Source organism: Pararge aegeria, chromosome 27 (genome assembly GCF_905163445.1).
Source record: "Pararge aegeria chromosome 27, ilParAegt1.1, whole genome shotgun sequence".
Classification (NCBI taxonomy): domain Eukaryota; kingdom Metazoa; phylum Arthropoda; class Insecta; order Lepidoptera; family Nymphalidae; genus Pararge; species Pararge aegeria.
The window spans coordinates 1,912,794-1,932,716 of record NC_053206.1 but is presented as its reverse complement, the minus strand read 5'-3'; the positions used below and the strand labels follow the sequence as shown (position 1 = coordinate 1,932,716).

The 19,923-nt window shown below is 35.2% G+C and overlaps 1 protein-coding gene across 2 annotated transcripts; it reads right to left on the bottom strand.

Moving 5' to 3' along the window:
• Positions 1-254: 254 nt before the first annotated feature.
• LOC120635617 (zinc finger protein 37-like) lies at positions 255-19,793 on the bottom strand. 2 transcript variants are annotated; one of them, XM_039906637.1, is made up of 13 exons: positions 19,317-19,793; positions 18,634-18,726; positions 18,007-18,141; positions 15,823-16,626; positions 15,303-15,433; positions 13,569-13,643; positions 11,945-12,083; positions 11,260-11,360; positions 10,163-10,274; positions 8,906-9,040; positions 8,012-8,212; positions 1,425-1,616; positions 255-535 (listed from the first exon to the last, which is right to left on the bottom strand). In XM_039906637.1, exons 1-13 carry the CDS (start codon positions 19,398-19,400, stop codon positions 494-496), a joined length of 2,244 nt encoding a protein of 747 aa, XP_039762571.1. In that variant the 5' UTR covers positions 19,401-19,793; the 3' UTR covers positions 255-493. The 2 variants fall into 2 exon arrangements, with proteins under 2 accessions (XP_039762571.1, XP_039762572.1); XM_039906638.1 differs by having other exon boundaries at positions 19,383-19,793.
• Positions 19,794-19,923: the final 130 nt, after the last annotated feature.

Here is a 19,923-nt window from a genome sequence, read left to right as displayed (position 1 = left end):
AAATAATATAATTGCATTTTAAATTTATAAAATTGATAATTCCTCAAAATGTAGGTAAAAACACTAATAAAAATAATAAAATTATAAATCAAGCAATGTGTCATCTCTTGTTTCAAACGTGTCATTGTAATATGGACCTTTGAAAAAGTAGATCGAAACTGCAACGTTTCCTACTAGATGACGCTACAGTCGCTATAAGACTGATGTGAAAGGCATATACTAATTTCGGCTCAGGCCGCGATTGCCAGAGAGGCGCAGGTTCAAATCCGGTCGGATCCGAAAATTTTTATATGCATTTTAAATTTATAAAATTGAGACTCTTAAAATACAGGTATCCTCGCAATGTTTTCCTCCACCGCAAAAGTAAGTCATATTTAAAATAAAAACGCACAAAATTCCCTGAAAAAACAGAGGGGCGAGCCTATCACCGCTTCTCATGTAAAAAATGTATTGAAAAGGAGGTGAAGTGTGGCAGTGGAATATATATATAATATTAGCCTTGAAACTGCTCGACGGCAGCCATTCCACGCTCCGACTGCAAAAGAAAAAATATTGTATAGTTAATTACCTACTTTATTTTATTTATTAATTCAATGACCCATCACCAAAATCACTCAATCAATCAATAAAAACCCATCACCGGGCCCAGTGGCGTGCACTGGGTTTCTTACCAGGGTATGCATACATCAGGAAAATTGCATAAAATGGAAAAAAATCCTCCTCTCATACGGGTTGTATTTAAATTTTAGGGTATGCAGTGCTTTTGTGCATGTATGAAGTGCACGCCACTGACCGGGCCATACAGAGCATGGGTCTCCTCCCACAATGAGAAGTCTTTAGTGTTTATGTGACAGCCACAGTCGTAGGCGCAGTGCGCAGCGACCCTGCTTTCTGAGTCCAAAGCCGTGGGTTCGATTCCCAAAACTGAAAGTGTTTATGTGATATTGCATGTTCTACAGTTTTTTGGTGTTTATCTGTATATTATTAGTAATTATGTGTACTATATTCATAAAAATATTTGCCAGCTATCTTAGTACCCATAACACAAACATAAAGCGATGTGTGTTTTGTCGTAGTATATATATATATATTTATTAAAAAATAAAGTTTATTTAAATATCTCAAAAAAAAATACCCTATAATTAAATAAGTGGACATAATAAACATAATTTATGTATAATTGAATCAATTGAATCACCGGAATGCACCCGCAGACTTTGACAATTGAAAGTGTACACTGTCAAACCTTACAGCTAACTTCAGGGTGTCGGTTTTTTGTGACGGTGTGCGCGCGCATCGTAAAAATTTACTGTCATCATTTTTCCCTAACGCGCCAAAAGAAGTATAACTTCAAAAAGTCGATCTACCACGCTGGTCCAGTGGGGACTTTACACTACTTTTAATATAAACTAATAGAAAGTTACCTTAGGCCATATTGTACCACACACTGCCTCCTTGGTATGCCTAGCACGGCTAGCCCTGACTCTAGGGCCACGGCTCTTCTTGGGCCACGGCTGCTTCAAATGCGCGTGCAACACGTGACTGCGCCTTGCTGACGCGTTCACGTAGGTCTTATCGCATGCATGGCATTTGAACGGCTTCAAATCCTTGTGCGTCTGTGAATAATAAGATGAAAAAGAAAATAAAAAGGCTCTTCAGAACAACTATAAGTAATCTCCTATATTTATAAAGGTGGCCGGTCAGTTGACGTCATAAAAAAAATTAAGGTCCGGTATATTGCGGGGTACACGAATCACCCCCATGTATGTATTTTTTAGATTTTTGAGGAATTTCAACATGACCATATTAAAAAACATTTCTAAAAAAAAGCAAAATACTTTTTTAGAGTTTTTTTTTTGCAACTGACTTCTCATGAGTTGTACTTTTTATGCATAAATAATCAGCTTCGTAGTTTTGATGAAAGTTATGAAAATGTTGGTCTAAAGTTAAGTTAAAAGTTTAACTTAAATTTTAAGACCACCCTGTATTACCACCAAGCGTCGGTAAAAAACGACAATTAAAAAAATCTGTAATAATCACAATAAACACAATAATTATAGTCTCAATAAGTGTTATCAGCTTTAAAAACTTTTTATTTTTTTTTAACCGGCCGATTGTGGCGCAGTGGGCAGCGACCCTGCTTTCTGAGTCCTAGGCCGTGGGTTCGATTCCCACAACTAGCAAATTATTATTTATTTTATATTATTTATATTTTATTTATATTATTTATTTATTTTTTATTTATTTTTATATTTATTTATTTATTTTATATAAAGTGTACACGTTCTTGTGTTATACTTCTTCTTTTTTATGTTAATTTTGTGGTGTTCATGAATTCATACATCATCAAAACAATTCAGTTACTAAAAACTAACTATTAATAATTATAGTTTCACTGAGTTACACACTCGGCTACAATAACTATAGTTTTGCTACTGTGAAACTATAATGTATATATATATACACATTATAGTTATATATAAATATATATATATATATATATATATATATATATATATATACATTATAGTTATATATATATATATTTTAGAATGTAGGGTTCTCGCTCTTGTTGACTCCTAATCCTAAGGTTAAGGCCGCCTTTTGTATTCTTTATTTCACTAACTGTGTAGTGGTGTACTAATAAAGAGTTTAAATAAATAATAAATTATTAAAGTCTGAACAACAAATGTTCCTAACCAAGTTCAGTTACCATATTACAAACCAAATTCACTAAACAAAAGTACCCCAAGTACTAGATTTGCTGGCCTGCAATTCAATATCTCTCTAAATAGAAGTTTTCGAGTATGGAAATACTTGAATATCGGAGTAAAATTTTGATCTTACTAGTATTTAAGCTCAAATTTGCCTACCATTCTTTGCTTTATGGCAGAATGAAGAGAAAATTGTAAAACAAAAATCAGAGAGTATGGAAATACTTGAACATCGGAGTAAAGTTGATACTCGTATTAAGTAAAATGGATACTAATATTATAAGTTCAAATTTGCCAACAATTTTTTAGCTCAGGCTTTTGGCAAAATGTTTGTAAAACGAAAACAGAAGTACAGTATTTGCGATTCTAAAGCGAGTGACATTAGGTCTATTTTACTTTGACGATGCAGAGTTTGATTTTAAATAGGAGGTCCCGAGTCGATTACCGGCAGGTGCAATTCGGAAATTAATAATTTCTGAATTTTCTCTGTTCTGGTCTGGTTGAAGGCTTCGGCCGTGGCTAGTTACCACCCTACGATTATACGAAGCGATTGAACGAATTACGAAATAATGTTGAAGGATGCATAAGTATATTTCACAAGGAATCACTGTGTAAAAATATGAAATCATACGAAGCATCTTTCCATACAAACGAATTCAAAACATTCTAAGTGTTGTCTTATGACAACCCTACTGAAGATAAAAGACCGACACGCGCATAGTAGCTACGCTACGCGACCTAATATAGTTACAGGAGTCACATGATTATAATTTTGCATGCGATGTTAGGGCTGTATCTGATTTATTTCAGTAAAAAAACTACGGTGAAAACTATGGCAGTGGTTTCAAAAACTTTTCGAAGACTCAGAGACAATACATAATGTACCTCTAAATCGTGTGAAGTATTAATTCGGTAGTCATTTACACATTGTTTATTATATATATATACAGTAGAATCCGTTTACTATGATTCCGCCTAAAATTCAAAATTCATTTATTTCAAGTAGGCCTAATACAAGCACTTTTGAAACGTCAAGTCTGTCCGTGTGTAGTGACTCTACCACCGGTTCGGAAGGCAGATTCTACCGAGAAGAAGCCGGCAAGAAACTCAGCAGTTGCTCTTTTCCAACATCAAAAATTTACATTTTATATTTTAACATTCATTTTTCTATCTTGTGAGAGATGAAAGCGGAGCCGGATGCTTCCAAGCAACCTTGTCATTAAGAAACTCATCAATAGTATAATAACCTCGCTGTAATAAATGTGTTTTAACACATTCTTTAAACTTATGGATTGGAAGGTCCAAAATTACCTTAGGAATCATATTATAAAAACGTATACTCAATCCCACAAATGACTTCTGCACCTTTCGCAGACGATATGCAGATGTCACTAATTTATGACCATTTCTTGTAAGTCGACTGTTTATATCCACTTTTTGTTTATAAAGACTAATATGTTGTCTTACAAATACTATGTTGTTATAAATGTATTGTGAGGCTACCGTAAGTATACCAATTTCTTTAAATTTTTCACGGAGGGATTCACGTGATTTAAGTTTATATATTGACCGTACAGCTCTTTTCTGCAATATGAATATAGTTTCAATATCAGCAGCTTTGCCCCATAATAAGATCCCGTAAGACATCACACTATGAAAGTACGCGAAGTAAACAAGTCTTGCTGTTTCTACGTCAGTAATCTGTCTAATTTTCCTGACGGCGTAGGCAGCCGAGCTTAGTTTACCTGCTAGTGTATCTATATGGGTACCCCACTGAAGCTTACAATCCAAGGTCATGCCCAGAAAAACTGTGGAATCTTCCATTTTTAGTGATTCTCCATTTATTATTATATTTTTATTAACTTTCTTTACATTTGGTAAAATAAATTCCACACACTTAGTTTTTTTTGCATTTAAAAGTAAATTATTGACAGTAAACCAGTGCGACACATGCGACATAGCACGGCTTACATCGTCAGAGTTGTCTCTACCTCTATCAGTTTTAAAAATTAGAGATGTATCATCAGCAAACAGTACAATGTCACAGGTTTCACTGACATGGTGTGGTAGATCATTTATATACACCAAAAATAGAAAGGGACCCAAGATTGAACCCTGTGGGACACCCATTGACGTAGCCGACCCCTGCGACTTAATGTCTTTTATGCAAACCCTTTGGGTTCTGTCACTGAGATAAGAGGCAACCAAATTTAGTGCAACGTTTTTGATACCATAATGGGCTAGTTTAAGAAGCAAGGTTTTATGATCGACACAATCGAATGCTTTGGATAGATCACAAAAAACACCAATGGCATTCTGCGAACGTTCCCAGGCATCGTACACATGTTTTAAAAGTTTAGCGCCTGCATCCGTGGTGCTACGACCTTTAGTAAAACCGTACTGCTCCGGATGTAGTAAGTTATTTACATTGAAGTGATTCAAAAGTTGATTTAATATAATTTTTTCAAAGACCTTACTAAGAGCTGGTAAGATTGAAATGGGTCTGTAATTGTTAATGTCGTTTTTATTGCCAGATTTAAATAGAGGTATAAGTTTACTATGTTTCATTAAATTTGGAAAAGTACCTCTATCAACACATTCATTAAAAAGTATGGCTAAGTAAGGGGCAATAACGTCTATAATGTTAGATATTACCATTACAGACATACCCCATAAATCACCGGTTTTTTTCTGTTTCAACAACTTAAAATTCTTTATTATATCATATGCAGATATATGTTTAAAATTAAATAAAACGTTGCACTCATTAACGTTGTTCCTCAATAAACTCTGAGCTGCAGTAGGTGAAGAATTAAGTGAATCAGTCAACAAAATAGGAACACTCTGAAAAAAGTTTTCAAAGGTACTTGCAACCTCACTGTCAGCGGTAACTTTATTATCATTAATAATTAATTCAAAGTTTACGTTGCGAGATTTAGCTTTCCCAGTTTCATTATTAACAATTTTCCAGGTTGTTTGTACTTTGTTATCCGATTTTATGATTTGATCCTTAAAGTATAGCGACTTAGCATGAAAGCAAACGTTCTTAAACGTTTTAGAGTACATTTTTACGTGTTGTAGGAAAGCTGGAGTATGGTTATATTGTTTTTCACTATAGAGCTCATACAAATTATCTCTACTTTTGTATATGCCAATAGTTGCCCAATCGCTAAACTTTATTTTTTTATTGAAATCTATATGTTTGAAATTGAATATTTTGTTAAATTCATTGTCTATGATATTAAAGAGCGTACCATAAATGCTGTCAGGATGACCGTTCTTAAAGACAAGGGCAGGAATTTTGGATGATATTTCACCTTTGAATCGCGTCAATTTGCTCTTAGTTATTGGCCTACACTTGACGATATGTTTATCTTTGTTTATATTATTCAAAACAGTAATTTGTTGGCCACAATGATCTGATCTTAAGTTGGTTATTATCGATTTACCTAAGATATCACAGTTGAGAAAAATATTATCTAAACACGATGCTGAGGTTGCTGTGATTCTAGTAGGTTCACTAAAAGAATAATTTAAATTAAAACATTTAAATAAGTTTAGCAACCTAGTCGTAGTTGCATTACTAAGCAAAATATCAACATTAAAATCCCCGCATACTATTGCTTTTTTTGTGGATACAGACAATCGCTTAAGCACATCTTCCATTACATCCTCAAAAAGGCTAAAATCACCTGAGGGGGGACGATATACACACACTATTATAAATCGCTCCAGCTCCACACAAGATAGTTCTACAGTGCGTTCAACAGAAAGACTAACTATGTCTTTTCGCTCCTTACAAGTTATATTATTGTGTACAAAAATTAAGGACCCACCATGAATTGCAGTCCTTCTGAAGAACACACTTGACATTTTGAAATTCCTTAAGATAACTGCTGGATGTGCACCAGTGAGCCAATGCTCAGTAATACACAGAATGTGTATATTGAGTTTTTCCACAAACAGTTCTATTTCAATTTCTTTGCCGGTTAAGCTCTGTATATTTTGATGTACAATGTTCATACTGGAGAGCTTCTCCGTTGTCTGGCTATCTAGTTTAAATAATTATAAGAAATTTTCTTAGTACTTGAACAAGTACTTGGGTCATTTTCAGAAATATTGGTACCTAAAGTACAATTTGTAAAGTTGTCAATAGACTTAGTTACAACATTTGTAACTGTATCATTTAAATTGTAAGCTAATAATGAGGCTATATGTTGCTTACATTTTTTTGACAGATAAAAAGTATCCCTAGTCAATAACAGTGGTGAAATAAATTTATTCACATCAAAATAAAAAACTGCCTCACTATGACGGCATGTCAAGTTATAAATTAATAAATTTAAATTATAAATTTGCTTATTTCGCTTAGAACTAAGTGTGCCACAGTACGGAAAGGCACACATAACAAATCTACATTTAGATTTTTCATGCAAAGCCAGCAATTTTTCTACACATCTTATAATTTGTGTCTTTTTTACATTTAAGCTGTCTCCTAACAAAAATATAACATTTTTATTTACATCTAAACTGTCGATGTTCAAACTATCAATAAGATAGTCTAAATTAGCCCCTGGTGAACATCTATTAGTCACTGAGTGATCTAGGTAACAGTTCATAATAGGACCAAAACCTTTACCTAGCTTGTCTGAAATTACTAAAGTGTGTTTTTTATGCCTATATTTACTAACCGGTTATTATGATGTAATTACACTACGAAGTTTGGTTTTCATATAAAATTATTTATAAAAAAGTCGGATATAATGACTTGCCTTACAGTGACATGTCGCTTATTACGACCCATTTTTAATATAAATTACAGATTACTTACAGTAAAAATACACTTGCATGTGTTATAATGTGCTGATTACGTGCAATTTTGATTTTGATTTAATATGTATGTATACATATGTACATAATTACTATGTTTCTGTATTAAAATACTTAAGTACATGCAAATGTACATATTTACATAAAAAAAGGGATTTTCATTTCACAAAACGCTTTGTATGACGTCCGCTTATAATGACGTGTTTGTCATTAAAAAGGTACTCTACTGTATATATATATATATATATATATACAGTAGAGTACCTTATAATATATATATATATATATATATATATTTCTTGTGTGCGTGTTTATGTCACTGAACTCCTCCTAAGCGGCCGGACCGATTTGAATGAATTTTTCGGTATGCGTTTGGGTGGCACCCTGGATGGTTTAGATTCACAAATCAGCCCGATAGATGGCGCTGGGGTCACAATAATCTCTACAACAACTATATTCATACTCACCCATATATGCCGATTGGTATTGGCCTTGTTTGTGAAATGCTTTCCGCATATAGGACACTCGTAAGTTGGTTGGACTTCGTTGTGAGACTTCAAATGCGTTATAAGGTTGGTCCTGAGATAGTATTTCTTCTTGCATATGTCACACTGGAATTCTTTCTTGCCCGAGTGAGTTAACATGTGGTCGCGTAAAGCGCAACGGTGCTGAAAAAAAAGGGTTTTTTATCAAAATATATCCCGATAGGTGTTCGGTGATTGGCTGGATCAGAATATAAAAAAACGGGCCAATTGCGAGTCTACAAAATCTATAAAATCGCACAAAAAAATTTACATTAATATATTTATTTCATTCTGTTTTTTTATATTTTTGTTTTTATAGCGGTAACAGAAATAAATCATGTGTGAAAATTTCAACTGTCTGATCAATGAAGAACATCTATCACGGTTCATGAGATACAATCTAATGACAGACTGTGAGTCAGTACACTGAGTTAACTATTTTGTATACTCATTGGAAGTGCCCGCGTGCAAATAAACTGACCTCGCACTTCTCCGCGACGCACCCATTCGTTATCCAGGCAGACAAGTAGACTCACTATACAAAATGGTATTATAGATATATTCACCTTTACCTTTCTTTTCTATCTACCTTTAACACTGCGTATCTTAAATGTTTATTATTAAATTAAATATGAAAATGTGGATGGCTACGCATTTCTGAGGTGTCACCTGGTACAAGGTGCCAACTGAATATCAGCGCTGTATGTTTCCACTGGCGCATGCAGCATAATTCTGAGCTGGCACCTTTAGGTTGTGCCATATATAACATACGTGGTGTCGTTAATATTGTAATGTGTGGCGCAATGTAAAGAATATATTTTTCTTTCTTTCTTTCACCTTAAAGGATCTTCCGCACTGCTCGCACAAAAACCGCTGCGGCGAATGCGGAGGGTACTGGGTGCGTTTCTTGTCCGGATGGAATCTCTTAAAGTGATATGCGTACAACTTGAAACCTTTGAATTGGGTGCCGCACTGGAATATAACAAAGAAAAATATAAAAATCATCATCAACACACAACCAGCCTGGCAGTCGGCTGGCACGGGTTTTCTCAGAAAAATAAAGGTTTAGGCCGTTGGTGATGTCTCAGGCATACAGGTTTCCACGTAATGTTTTTTTTAAAAGTGAGAACTGTCATTCTATATCGCAGCAAAAATAAGAAGTTGGAAACTTCATCGGCGAGTACATAATAAGTTTTGTCACTTCGAATTATAAGATTGTTCCTATATACTAAATCAGAGGAAAAATCAGAAGTGGGATCCTATATCTGCGTGGACATAGTAAGTGCCATCGTATATCAGGTTAAACTTTAAAATATCGGATCCCACTTCTGATTTTTCCTCTGATTTAGGGTACAGGATTGTCAATCATTATGTGCACGCCGATAAAGTTTCCAACTTCTGATTTTTGCTGCGATATAAAATGACACTTTAAGAGTTGTAACTTTTTTTAAAAACCGTTATTTTTTAACAAAACATCGTGACGAAACCTGCATAACATGCAAACCTGCAGCTTTGACAGTTCGTCATAATGTTCTCAAAGGCTTGTGGAGTCCAGCAATCCGCACTGTACCCCGTAAAGGGCCGATAACGGGTTGATATGATGCTCAAAGTCAAAGTTGAATATTTCTTTATTCAAATAGGCACAAAGATGGCACTTTTGAAGCTTACATTACATGTAAAATAAAACATAGAAGTGAGTTGATGGCGATAACTAAATTCGTCAACTAAAAACTAAAGCTACGAGGGTTCCAAACGCGCCCTGCTCTAAGAAGAAGCCCACAACAAATCAATCAATAAATCAATTTTTTATTTTGCTTCAACATGGTACATGTTTACATAGGTGTTAATAAAATTTTATAAGTATCACATATCCCGCCAAGATTGGCGTGAAAAAAATATTCGTTAATGATTATATCAATTTTGCTACATTAAATAATAACAAGTCACATTTAAATAAATTAACTAAAGGTAAACCCACGAAAAAAAGGAAAGGAAATTAAAATATCAAAATTAGCCGGTTGTTTTTTTTGTTATCACCATCTCACATTGTCACTTAAAACTAATAAAGAAGCAATGTATGCTGATGGTACACACCTGTTCGCACTCCACAATTTCTGTTTCCACTTTGGGTTTGTACACAGGTTTGTGGCTGGCAGGCTGGTTGCGTTGGCCACGCATTCTTTGCGGTGTATTGCGTTTGAGGGTGCTGCGAATAAATAAATATGAATGAATGAATGAATGAAGAAATGAATGATGAATGAATGAAGAAATGAATGATTAATGTATGAATGGCTAAATTTTATTGTACACCGCAGAGAAAATTCACAGAGATTAAATTTAAAAAAATCAAATTCAAATATTTCTTTATTCATGTAGGCCTATCACAGGCACTTATGAAGCGTTCATACATATTTGTTTACATAATTGTAAGGGGATGGTGATAACTTTGTTCGCCAACTTAAACCGAAAGCTACGAGGGTTCCAAACGCGCCCTGGTGTAAGAAGAGCCCACAACAAACTTAGCCGAGTATTTTTTTTTTTGTTATCACCACCTTCCAGTAAATTTATATTAAGCTATGAAGCTATAGCAATTCACACCCACACGTTTTTTCGTTTAAGTTATCCTTAATATTATAATAGGACTTTTCTGTAAGCTTATGTTTTATATAAACTTTGAACGTATTGAGAGACATCTCAAAGATTTCATTTGGTAATTTGTTATAAAATAATATACAATTGCCCTTGAATGAATTTGCAATTTTGTGTAGCCTAGTAAACTGCACAACGAGTTTATTTTTGCTTCTAATATATATATTTTTACAGTCCATTTTCTCTTTAAATTTTGTTACATTTTTATGGACATAAATTAAATTCTCAAACTGCACCGTCATTATTTTAACTTCTTTAAATTTATCCCTTAATAACTCTCTTGGGCCCATTTTATATATCGCACGAACAGCCCTTCTGTGCAGGACGAAAATAGAATCTATATCAGCAGCATTACCGCATAATAAAATGCCATAGTACATAATACTGTGAAAATTACTAAAATACACAAGCCTAGCAGTTTCTATATTTGTAATATGACAAATCTTTTTAACCGCGTATGCTGCAGAACGAAGTCTGTTCGCTAAATTATTTAAAAATTGAAGTTTGTAATAATAAAAAAAAAAAGAAAACTGAGAACTTACTCGCCGTCGGAGTGCTTCGGCGACACGTCCAGATGTTGCCTATAAGCTGTATCGGATGCGAAACGTATATTGCATGGCTCACATAACGGACCTTCTGGATTCTGGCAATGGAAGCAAAATAAAAATAAGTTTTTAATATTTTAATAATTTTTATTAGTGTTTTTACCTACACTTGGAGGAATTATATTTTATTTTTATAAATTTAAAATGCATATAAAAATTTTAACCTGCGACTCTCTGGCAATCGCGGCCTGAACGCTTTCTCCAATTAAGCTACCGTCAATGCGTCATCTAGTACAAAGCACTATTTCTGTTATCCTTGAGTTTTTCCTATTGTGTTGTGTTGCAATCAAGTTTTTCTATTCTATTATTATTGTGTTTTTTTGCGCCACCCTAAAACATAGGGTGGCGCAAAAAAACCGACTATTTTTTTTTTTGTCTCACGTGAAAAAATATCGGTTTTCGATGTTTTAAAGGACAGCTCAAAAAATTTTTTTAAAACCTCGCTCAGAATTTTTTAACATTTCAAAAATCATCAAAAATTCTCGTTACGGTATATTTTTAAAGAAATTTTTGAAATTTAAAAAAAATTCTGAGCGACCTTTAAATCATCGAAAACCGATTTTTTTTGCGCCATCCTAATATGTATGTGGCTGTTGAAAAAAAAAACTTAACAAATACTTACTTGTACATTGTCGAAGCGATGCTTAAAGTTTATGTGCATCCTGAGACCTCTCTCGTTGATGAACGAGAAACCGCACAGGGTACAGACCACGTCCGACGGGTGCCAAATACGCAGGTGGGAGAGATATGACGTCTTCTTGCTGCAATCAATTTTATATTGACACTTATGCCCGTTTAACGACGGGCATAAGTGTATATGTAGTGTGTATCTAAATATAAGTAACGCCTAATCCAATGAGATTCATAAAATACGTGAGATAATAAAATAAATATACTACAACAATACACACAACGCCATCTAGTCCCAAAGTAAGCGTAGCTTGTGTTATGGGTACTAATAACTGATGCCTAATTTTTATGAATAATATACACAAATACTTACAATATACTAGCTGTTGCCCGCGACTTCGTCTGCGTTTGATTTTGTTTTTAAAGTATTCAGTATCGCTAAGCCTTAAATGAGTATAGTAGTATATATATAACATGCGACTGTCAATTTATTATAGACAAATAATTTGCAATAAAATAAAATTGCGACTATAATTAAAGACCTAAGCTATCCTATCTCTTAAGTTGGACCAGACTGCTCGCGGTGTGTCAATTTAATTTAAAATCGGTTAAGTAGTTTAGGAGTCCATCGCGGACAAACATCGTGACAGGAGATTTATATATATTAAGATAGATAAACACACAGACACTGAAAAACATTCATGTTCATCACACAAATATTATCCAAGATTTTAAACTAAGATTCTCGTGGTTAATCAACATTTCTTGAGTATAGTTCAACGGGTACATGCCACGATAATATTTTGAATTTATCGATATTTCGACCCAGTTGGATGGATCGTGGTCAAGACGGGATTCCCGTGAGTCCCGTCGTGACCACGATCCATGCAACTGGGTCGAAATATCGACAAATTCTTTTGAATTATTATGGTGGTATGTACCCCTGGAACTATACTTAAGAAATATTATCCAGTTGTGGGAATCGAACCCACGGCCTTGGACTCAGAAGGCAGGGTAGCTGCCCACTGCGCCAATCAGTCGCTATAAGACTGATGTGAAAGGCATATACTAATTTCGGCATCGACGGTAGGAGAGCCGTAGCTTAATTGGTAAAAGCGCTCAGGCCGCGATTGCCAGAGAGTCGCAGGTTCAGTTCAGTCCTATTATAGTATAAAGGACTATGTTATCGATAAAAAAGCTTGGGTGTAAATTATTGCTCTAACCAGGTTGCTCTTCTAATAATTTAAAATGACATTGTGAGACGGTGATAACAAAAAAAAAAGTTTGTTGTGGGCTTCTTCTTAGAACAGGACGCGTTTGGAACCCTCGTAGCTTTAGTTTTAAGTTTACGAATGTGGTTATCGCCATCATCTCACTACCGTGTAATTCTTATGTACGCATCAACAGTGCCACCAATGGGTTCTTGAATAAAGATAATTTTTGACTTTGACTTTGTTCAAAATCCTGTCGATTCCGAAAATTTTTATATGCATTTTAAATTTATAAAATGATAATACCTCCAAGTGTAGGTAAAAACACTAATAAAAATTATAAAAAATTGTGAATTGTCATTTAGAATTATTAGAAGAGCGACCTGGTTAGAGCATTATACTGACCTGTACTCTTCATTACAATGCGGGCATTTGAACTTGGTACCCTTGTGCCAGCGCTCGTGATTCTGCGCGGATTCTCTGCAAAGAAACAACGTCAATATCATATTCAGTTACGATGATACTAATGTAGTTCACCGATAAGATGTTGACGGCCGATTGGCGCAGTTTGCAGCGACCCTGCTTTCTGAGTACAAGGCCGTGGGTTCGATTCCCACAACTGGAAAATGTTTGTGTGATGAGCATAAATGTTTTTCAGTTTCTGGGTGTTTATATGTATATTATAAGTGTTTATGTGTATTATATTTATAAAAATATCATCAGCTATATTAGTACCCATAACACAAGCTTCGCTTAGCTAGGCTAGGCTAGGTGGCGGTGTGTGTAATGTCGTTGTATACATTGTCAAAGTATATATATATATATATATAAATAAATAAATAAATATACTACGACAATACACACATCGCCACCTAGCCCCAAAGTAAGCGTAGCTTGTGTTATGGGTACTAAGATAGCTGTTGAATATTTTTATGAATATAATACATAAATACTTAAAATATACATATAAACACCCAGACACTGAAAAACATTCATGCTCATCACACAAACATTTTACAGTTGTGGGAATCGAACCCACGGCCTTGGACTCAGAAAGCAGGGTCGCTGCAAACTGCGCCAATCGACCGTCCAATATAAATAAGAGATCTTATTTATATAGGCAGATCTCTAAATCACAGACTCGTGATATGCGGCACTTCAATACAGAGCGTATTAAAAATGCCATCGAGCAAAACAGAGGCTCTAAAGTGTTCGCTAGAGATCTGTCTATCGGTCAGAGCCAGTTTCTCCGTGCCATCTTTTCGTCAGAAATCCCTCAGTGCCTGAAGACGAAAGTCTTCGAACAGTGCGTGTTGCCAGTGATGACCTATGGCTCTGAAACATGGTCGTTAACTATGGGCCTCATAAGAAGGCTTAGAGTCACTCAGCGGGCGATGGAGAGAGCTATGCTCGGAGTATCTCTACGCGATCGAATCAGAAATGTGGAGATTCGTAGAAGAACCAAAGTTACCGACATAGCTCAACGAGTCGCGAAGCTTAAGTGGCAATGGGCCGGGCACAAAGTTCGGAGAAAGGATGGACGTTGGGGTCCCAAGGTGCTGGAATGGCAGCCCCGTACTGGTAAGCGCAGCGTTGGTCGGCCCCCAACGAGGTGGACAGACGACATTAAGCGCGTCGCAGGTAGCCGCTGGATCCAAGCGGCTCAGAATTGTGGAACTTGGAACTCCCTACAAAAGACCTATGTCCAGCAGTGGACGTCTATCGGTTGATGTGATGATGATGATGATGATATAAATAAATAAGCTTCCAGTTAATTTGTTTAAACTTTAAAGAATTTTGTTGTAAAATAACTTTATCAGTGAGAATGTTGCGTGGGGTAGGGATCTGGTATGTCATCTATGTACAAGTTGCAATCATAAACTTGCTGTGTTGTGTACTGACTACTGGTAGGGTTGTGATTGCAAATTAAATAAAAAAAAAATGGTTTTTAAAATGAATATCGTTAATCTCTATCTATCTATACCTTGTCACTCCGTGTGGTTTGGGATGAGGTGAGTGACCTAGTTGTCGTTAATTGTCCAATTTTCTCTTAAGTTGACAAATAAAAAAAAATTAAAAAAAAAAAAAAAACAATTTACATCAGACATCTCGATACAAATAGTTTTATAATACACTCACTTATGGTTGGTGACCAACGGACAGCTGTAGCAACTGTATCTCATGCTGTGGTTCTTGATAACATGGTGTCGAAGTCGGTAGTTACTTTTGATGTGAATGCCGCAAACATTGCACTCGAATTGACCAAATTTCTGAAAGAAAATAAATTCAACTCTCCACGTAACAGGGTTCATGCGACGAAAAAAATTATGTATATTACAAATGGCGGTAGTAAAACTTCTAAATAGAGATAATATTATTGTTAGATATAGAGCATAGAGTATAAAGTATAATTGTGATATCGGTAAGATTTATTTTTTCTTACCAAGCTTCAAAATTTATTGAGATTTTAATGTAGAAGTTATAGCTTCTTTGGCATAGCAAGATAAAAATCTTTTCAATAATTTTATATTTCGCCTTATTCTAAGTTTGTAGAAAAAACGACACTAACAAAAGAAAAACTACGAGGCTGTGAGCTTTCTGGTAATATTTTTTTTTAAACTTGTATTTACTTGCACTATTCAGATAAAATGTTACTTACGTTTGTATGCTTCTCCATATGAGTATTATACGTTGTAACATTACAGAATCCTTTGAAACACTTCATACATTTGTATGGAGAGTTCTTAAAGTTGTCGGACTCCTTCCTTTTCTGTATATCAGCCAATTGTTCCTCGTGACTCAACTTAGTTACAAGGAACTGTTTCAAATAATCCAGATTCTCAGGTTTTGCTGGTTTCTTCGCCTCTTTCTTAACTCTAACCCTAACTTTTTTGTTTGCTTCCTTTTTAACTGTGTTTCTGGGTTTCGGTGGAGGTTTTTCCTTTTTCACTGTGCTGTTACGTTTAGTTGTTCTTACAGTTTTACTTCGTGCATTCTTACCATTTTTAGCTTCCCCTTTCTTCTTACCAACATCAACAATTTCAATTTCACTATCGCTGTCTTTCAAAAAATCCCAATCGTTATCTGTATCATCCGCTAAGTCATATTTGTCGTTCATAAACTCATCACTATTGTCTTTGTCACTCTTTATGCCTTTCACTTTACTGTCACTGTACAGAAAATCCGAGTCGTTGTCTATATCATCATTTAAAAACTCATCGTCACTTTTAATATCTATCAAAGCTTCTTTTTTAGGTTCAACAACATTTTCGGTTATAACGTTTTTGTCTAGACACTTTAATATTGGCTTGTTTTCTGCAATTTTCAGTTCAACTTTAATGTCCTCTTGTTTGCTGTGTATCAAATATAAGTCGCAATGATTTGGTTCGAGTATTTTCTTGGCTATGTTTGAAGTTAGATGATTTTTATCTCGGTTTACTGTTTTTATTGTTTGTGTTGTTAGCTGGAATACATTTTAAAAGTTATGAACAATCTGGCAGCACGTATAACTATGTGCTGCCGGATGTGAAGCTAAAATAAACTGATATTGCACTTTATAAATACTATTTGTAGATCCTGCAATCTATACTTATTTTTGACGTGACAACGTCTTATAATTCGATGGAGCCGGCTGCACGCACGAAAAAACATGACGTATGCGGCGTTACCTCGCTCTGAGGCGTTTCATTTAAGGCTTGAAGTGCAAGCAAGAGCGCGGAACGAGCGACAGAGGCACAGTCGGCCTCCGCGTTCGACATCTGTGTCTCTCCTACTTGAGTGAGCGATGCGTCCGCGTGGACAGCTTCTATACAATAATACATTTACATGTTTTCGGCAAGAATGAAGTGCCTAATATCTATCAACAAATAAAATTAAACTTTTCTTTTGAAAAATGCAACTATTCCATCAGTATTTCCTTACGACGTTGTCACGTTCAACTATCGTCAGTAAGCCGACTTTACAGACACCCAATTTTTTTTGTTTCATCATCATCATCATCACCATTATATCAACCACTACAGGGCACGGATCTCCTCCCACAATGAAGCCCTTCAAACCACGCAGGCCCAATGCGGATTGGTGGACTCCTTTTGAGAATGTTATGGAGAACTCTCAGGCATGCAGGTTTCATCACGATGTTTTCTTACACTGTTGAAGCTAGCGATACTTTAATTGTTTAAAACGCACTTAACTTTGAAAAGGTAGAGTTGCATCCTTTGGAATTAAACTCTGCCCCCTGAAATTGAAGTAAAGCTGCCCACTGGGCTATCCCCACCATTTTTGTTTTACTTGTATTTTTTATGTTTACTGTATCATTACTTTTACATAGTATATTTTAAGTTATCAAAAGATCACTTGCTTTAGCAGTGAAGGAAAACATTGTCAGGAAACCAGGATGCCTGAGTTTTCTACCAATGAGCGCTGGGCATGTGAAGTCCACCAATCCGCATTGGCCTAGCGTGGTGTTCAACAACCTAAACTCTTCTCATTTCGGAAGATGATCCTTGCCCTGTAGTGAGCTGGCAATGGGTTGTTATGATTATGAATATGATTTAGATTTAATTTGAAACAGATCATATAAGAATAAAGAACCCCCAACCAGGTGGACAGACGACATCAAACGAGTTGTGGACGGCGCTGGATACAAGCTGCCCATAATCGTGGAGTTTGGAACACCCTAAAAAGACCTAAGTCCAGCACTGGACGTCCGTCGATAGATTTGATGATGATGCTATAAGAATATTGCCATGCTCTACTGGACAAAAGACTTTGGAGCCATGTTTTGAGTAAAACATTCTGTACTTTATAAAGCCTACAGAAATGAAATTTGAAAACTACATACCAGTTCATTTTCTTCAACTAATTGTGATAATAAGTGATAAGTTCTCAAACTCTTGTCTCTAAATTTACTGCAGGATTTCAATCTTTGAGTACATTCTATGCAAAATTCTGGTAAAAAGTTTACTATACATTGCAGCTGAAATAAATAAATAATATTATTTTTTCTTATTCCTAATATGCAATCTTGTGAGTTGGAGTTGCAGATCTGATTCCCACTTGACCCTTGTCTGGTCTGATCGGAGACCTTGGCCAAGGGGTATATACCACCCTACAGACAAAGAAGTAGTCTGAGCAATTTTAGCATTGGTATGATGCCGCATGGAAACCGATTAGTGGTACATGTTTAATATAACTGCTATGCAGTCTAAGATGGTAGTGGGCCAAAATTATAGGGGTTATATACCACTTATCAACAGAGAGAGAGAGAGAGGGTGTTTGTGCAACTAAAAAAAGGACTGTACTCTAGTCAGTCAGACAAGAGTACTTCATGTGGAGAAAATATAGTTTTAAAAAAAATGGACTGTAACAATATGAATAGTGTGCAGTTTACTAGGCTATATAAAATTGCTAATCCATTCAAGGGAACTTGTGTATTATTATATGAATTCTGAAAGCAGAAATTACTTACTGATTTTCCAGTCAAATTTTCATAAGCCTCACCCAAATTGTATTTGCTCAATGGGTACAGTTTACAGTCTGTGTCGAGACATATCATGCAAAACTGTAAACAAATACAGAAATAATTTTTATAATTTTTATTAGTGTACCTACACTTGGAGGAATTACCAATTTTATAAATTAAAAATATATATAAAAAATTTCGGACCGGAGGATTTGCACCTACGACTCTCTGGCAAATGCGGACTGAGCGCAATCTCCCTTTAAGCTACGGCTCTCCTACCGTCGACGCCGAAATTAGTTTACGCCTTTCACATCAGTCTTATAGCAACTGTAGCGACATCAAACATGTGGTGTAGTAACCACGATTTGTTAAATGTGTTTTAATATATTGTTTAAACTTAGGTAAAGGTAGATCTAACATTACCTTCAGTATCATGTTATAAAAGCATATACCCATCCCCATAAAGGATTTCTGTACTTCCTCTGACAATATGTTGACTGTTTATATCAACTTTTTGTTTATAATTACTTATGTTTTGTTTAATAAAGATTATATTATTATAAATATTATAAACAGAGCATTGCAACAATGCTGCTTTGCGGCAGAAATAAGGATGGCCGATTTAATAATATTAAACATTTCTTTTTTGAGGCAATAAATGGGTTATAAATAATTATAAATTATGTTACCTGTGCTACAGCTGATGCTTTTGTTTGTATTTGCACAGCTCTGAGGTCACTATTCATTCCACTAACCTCCATTGCCAAAGCCATAAATGCTGCTGCTGTTACGAACACTGTATTGGGTCATCTGGTTTCATGCATTCTTTCTACACCGATCTAGCGACCAGGATTTGAGACAGGAACTATGATGAATGTTCAGTGTTCATTACAAAGCCCGATAGATGCATTAACGATTCGTGCAGGAAGTTTTCGTTTTGAAAGCATCATATAAACAACAGTTACAAAATAAAATTACGAGTTTTAGGTGAACATTTTATAATGTATTCCTACAAAAAGGTACACGACATCTCATCAGTCAACTAACGGAGGGATTATAAAGCATAAAATTTAATAAAATCACGGTAAAACTTATTATTGAAGTAAGGATTTTCGCATTTTTTTTAAGCGAAAACGTAGAGTAGGGGAATGTCAAATAATGATAATAATCAAAGACTACAGGTACTGAGTATAATTACAGGCCCTAGGGAACCACAGACTAACCTATATTATTACAATCTATTATTATCTTTTGACCTCTATTATACTATAGTACGCAGGTAACTTAAACGTAACA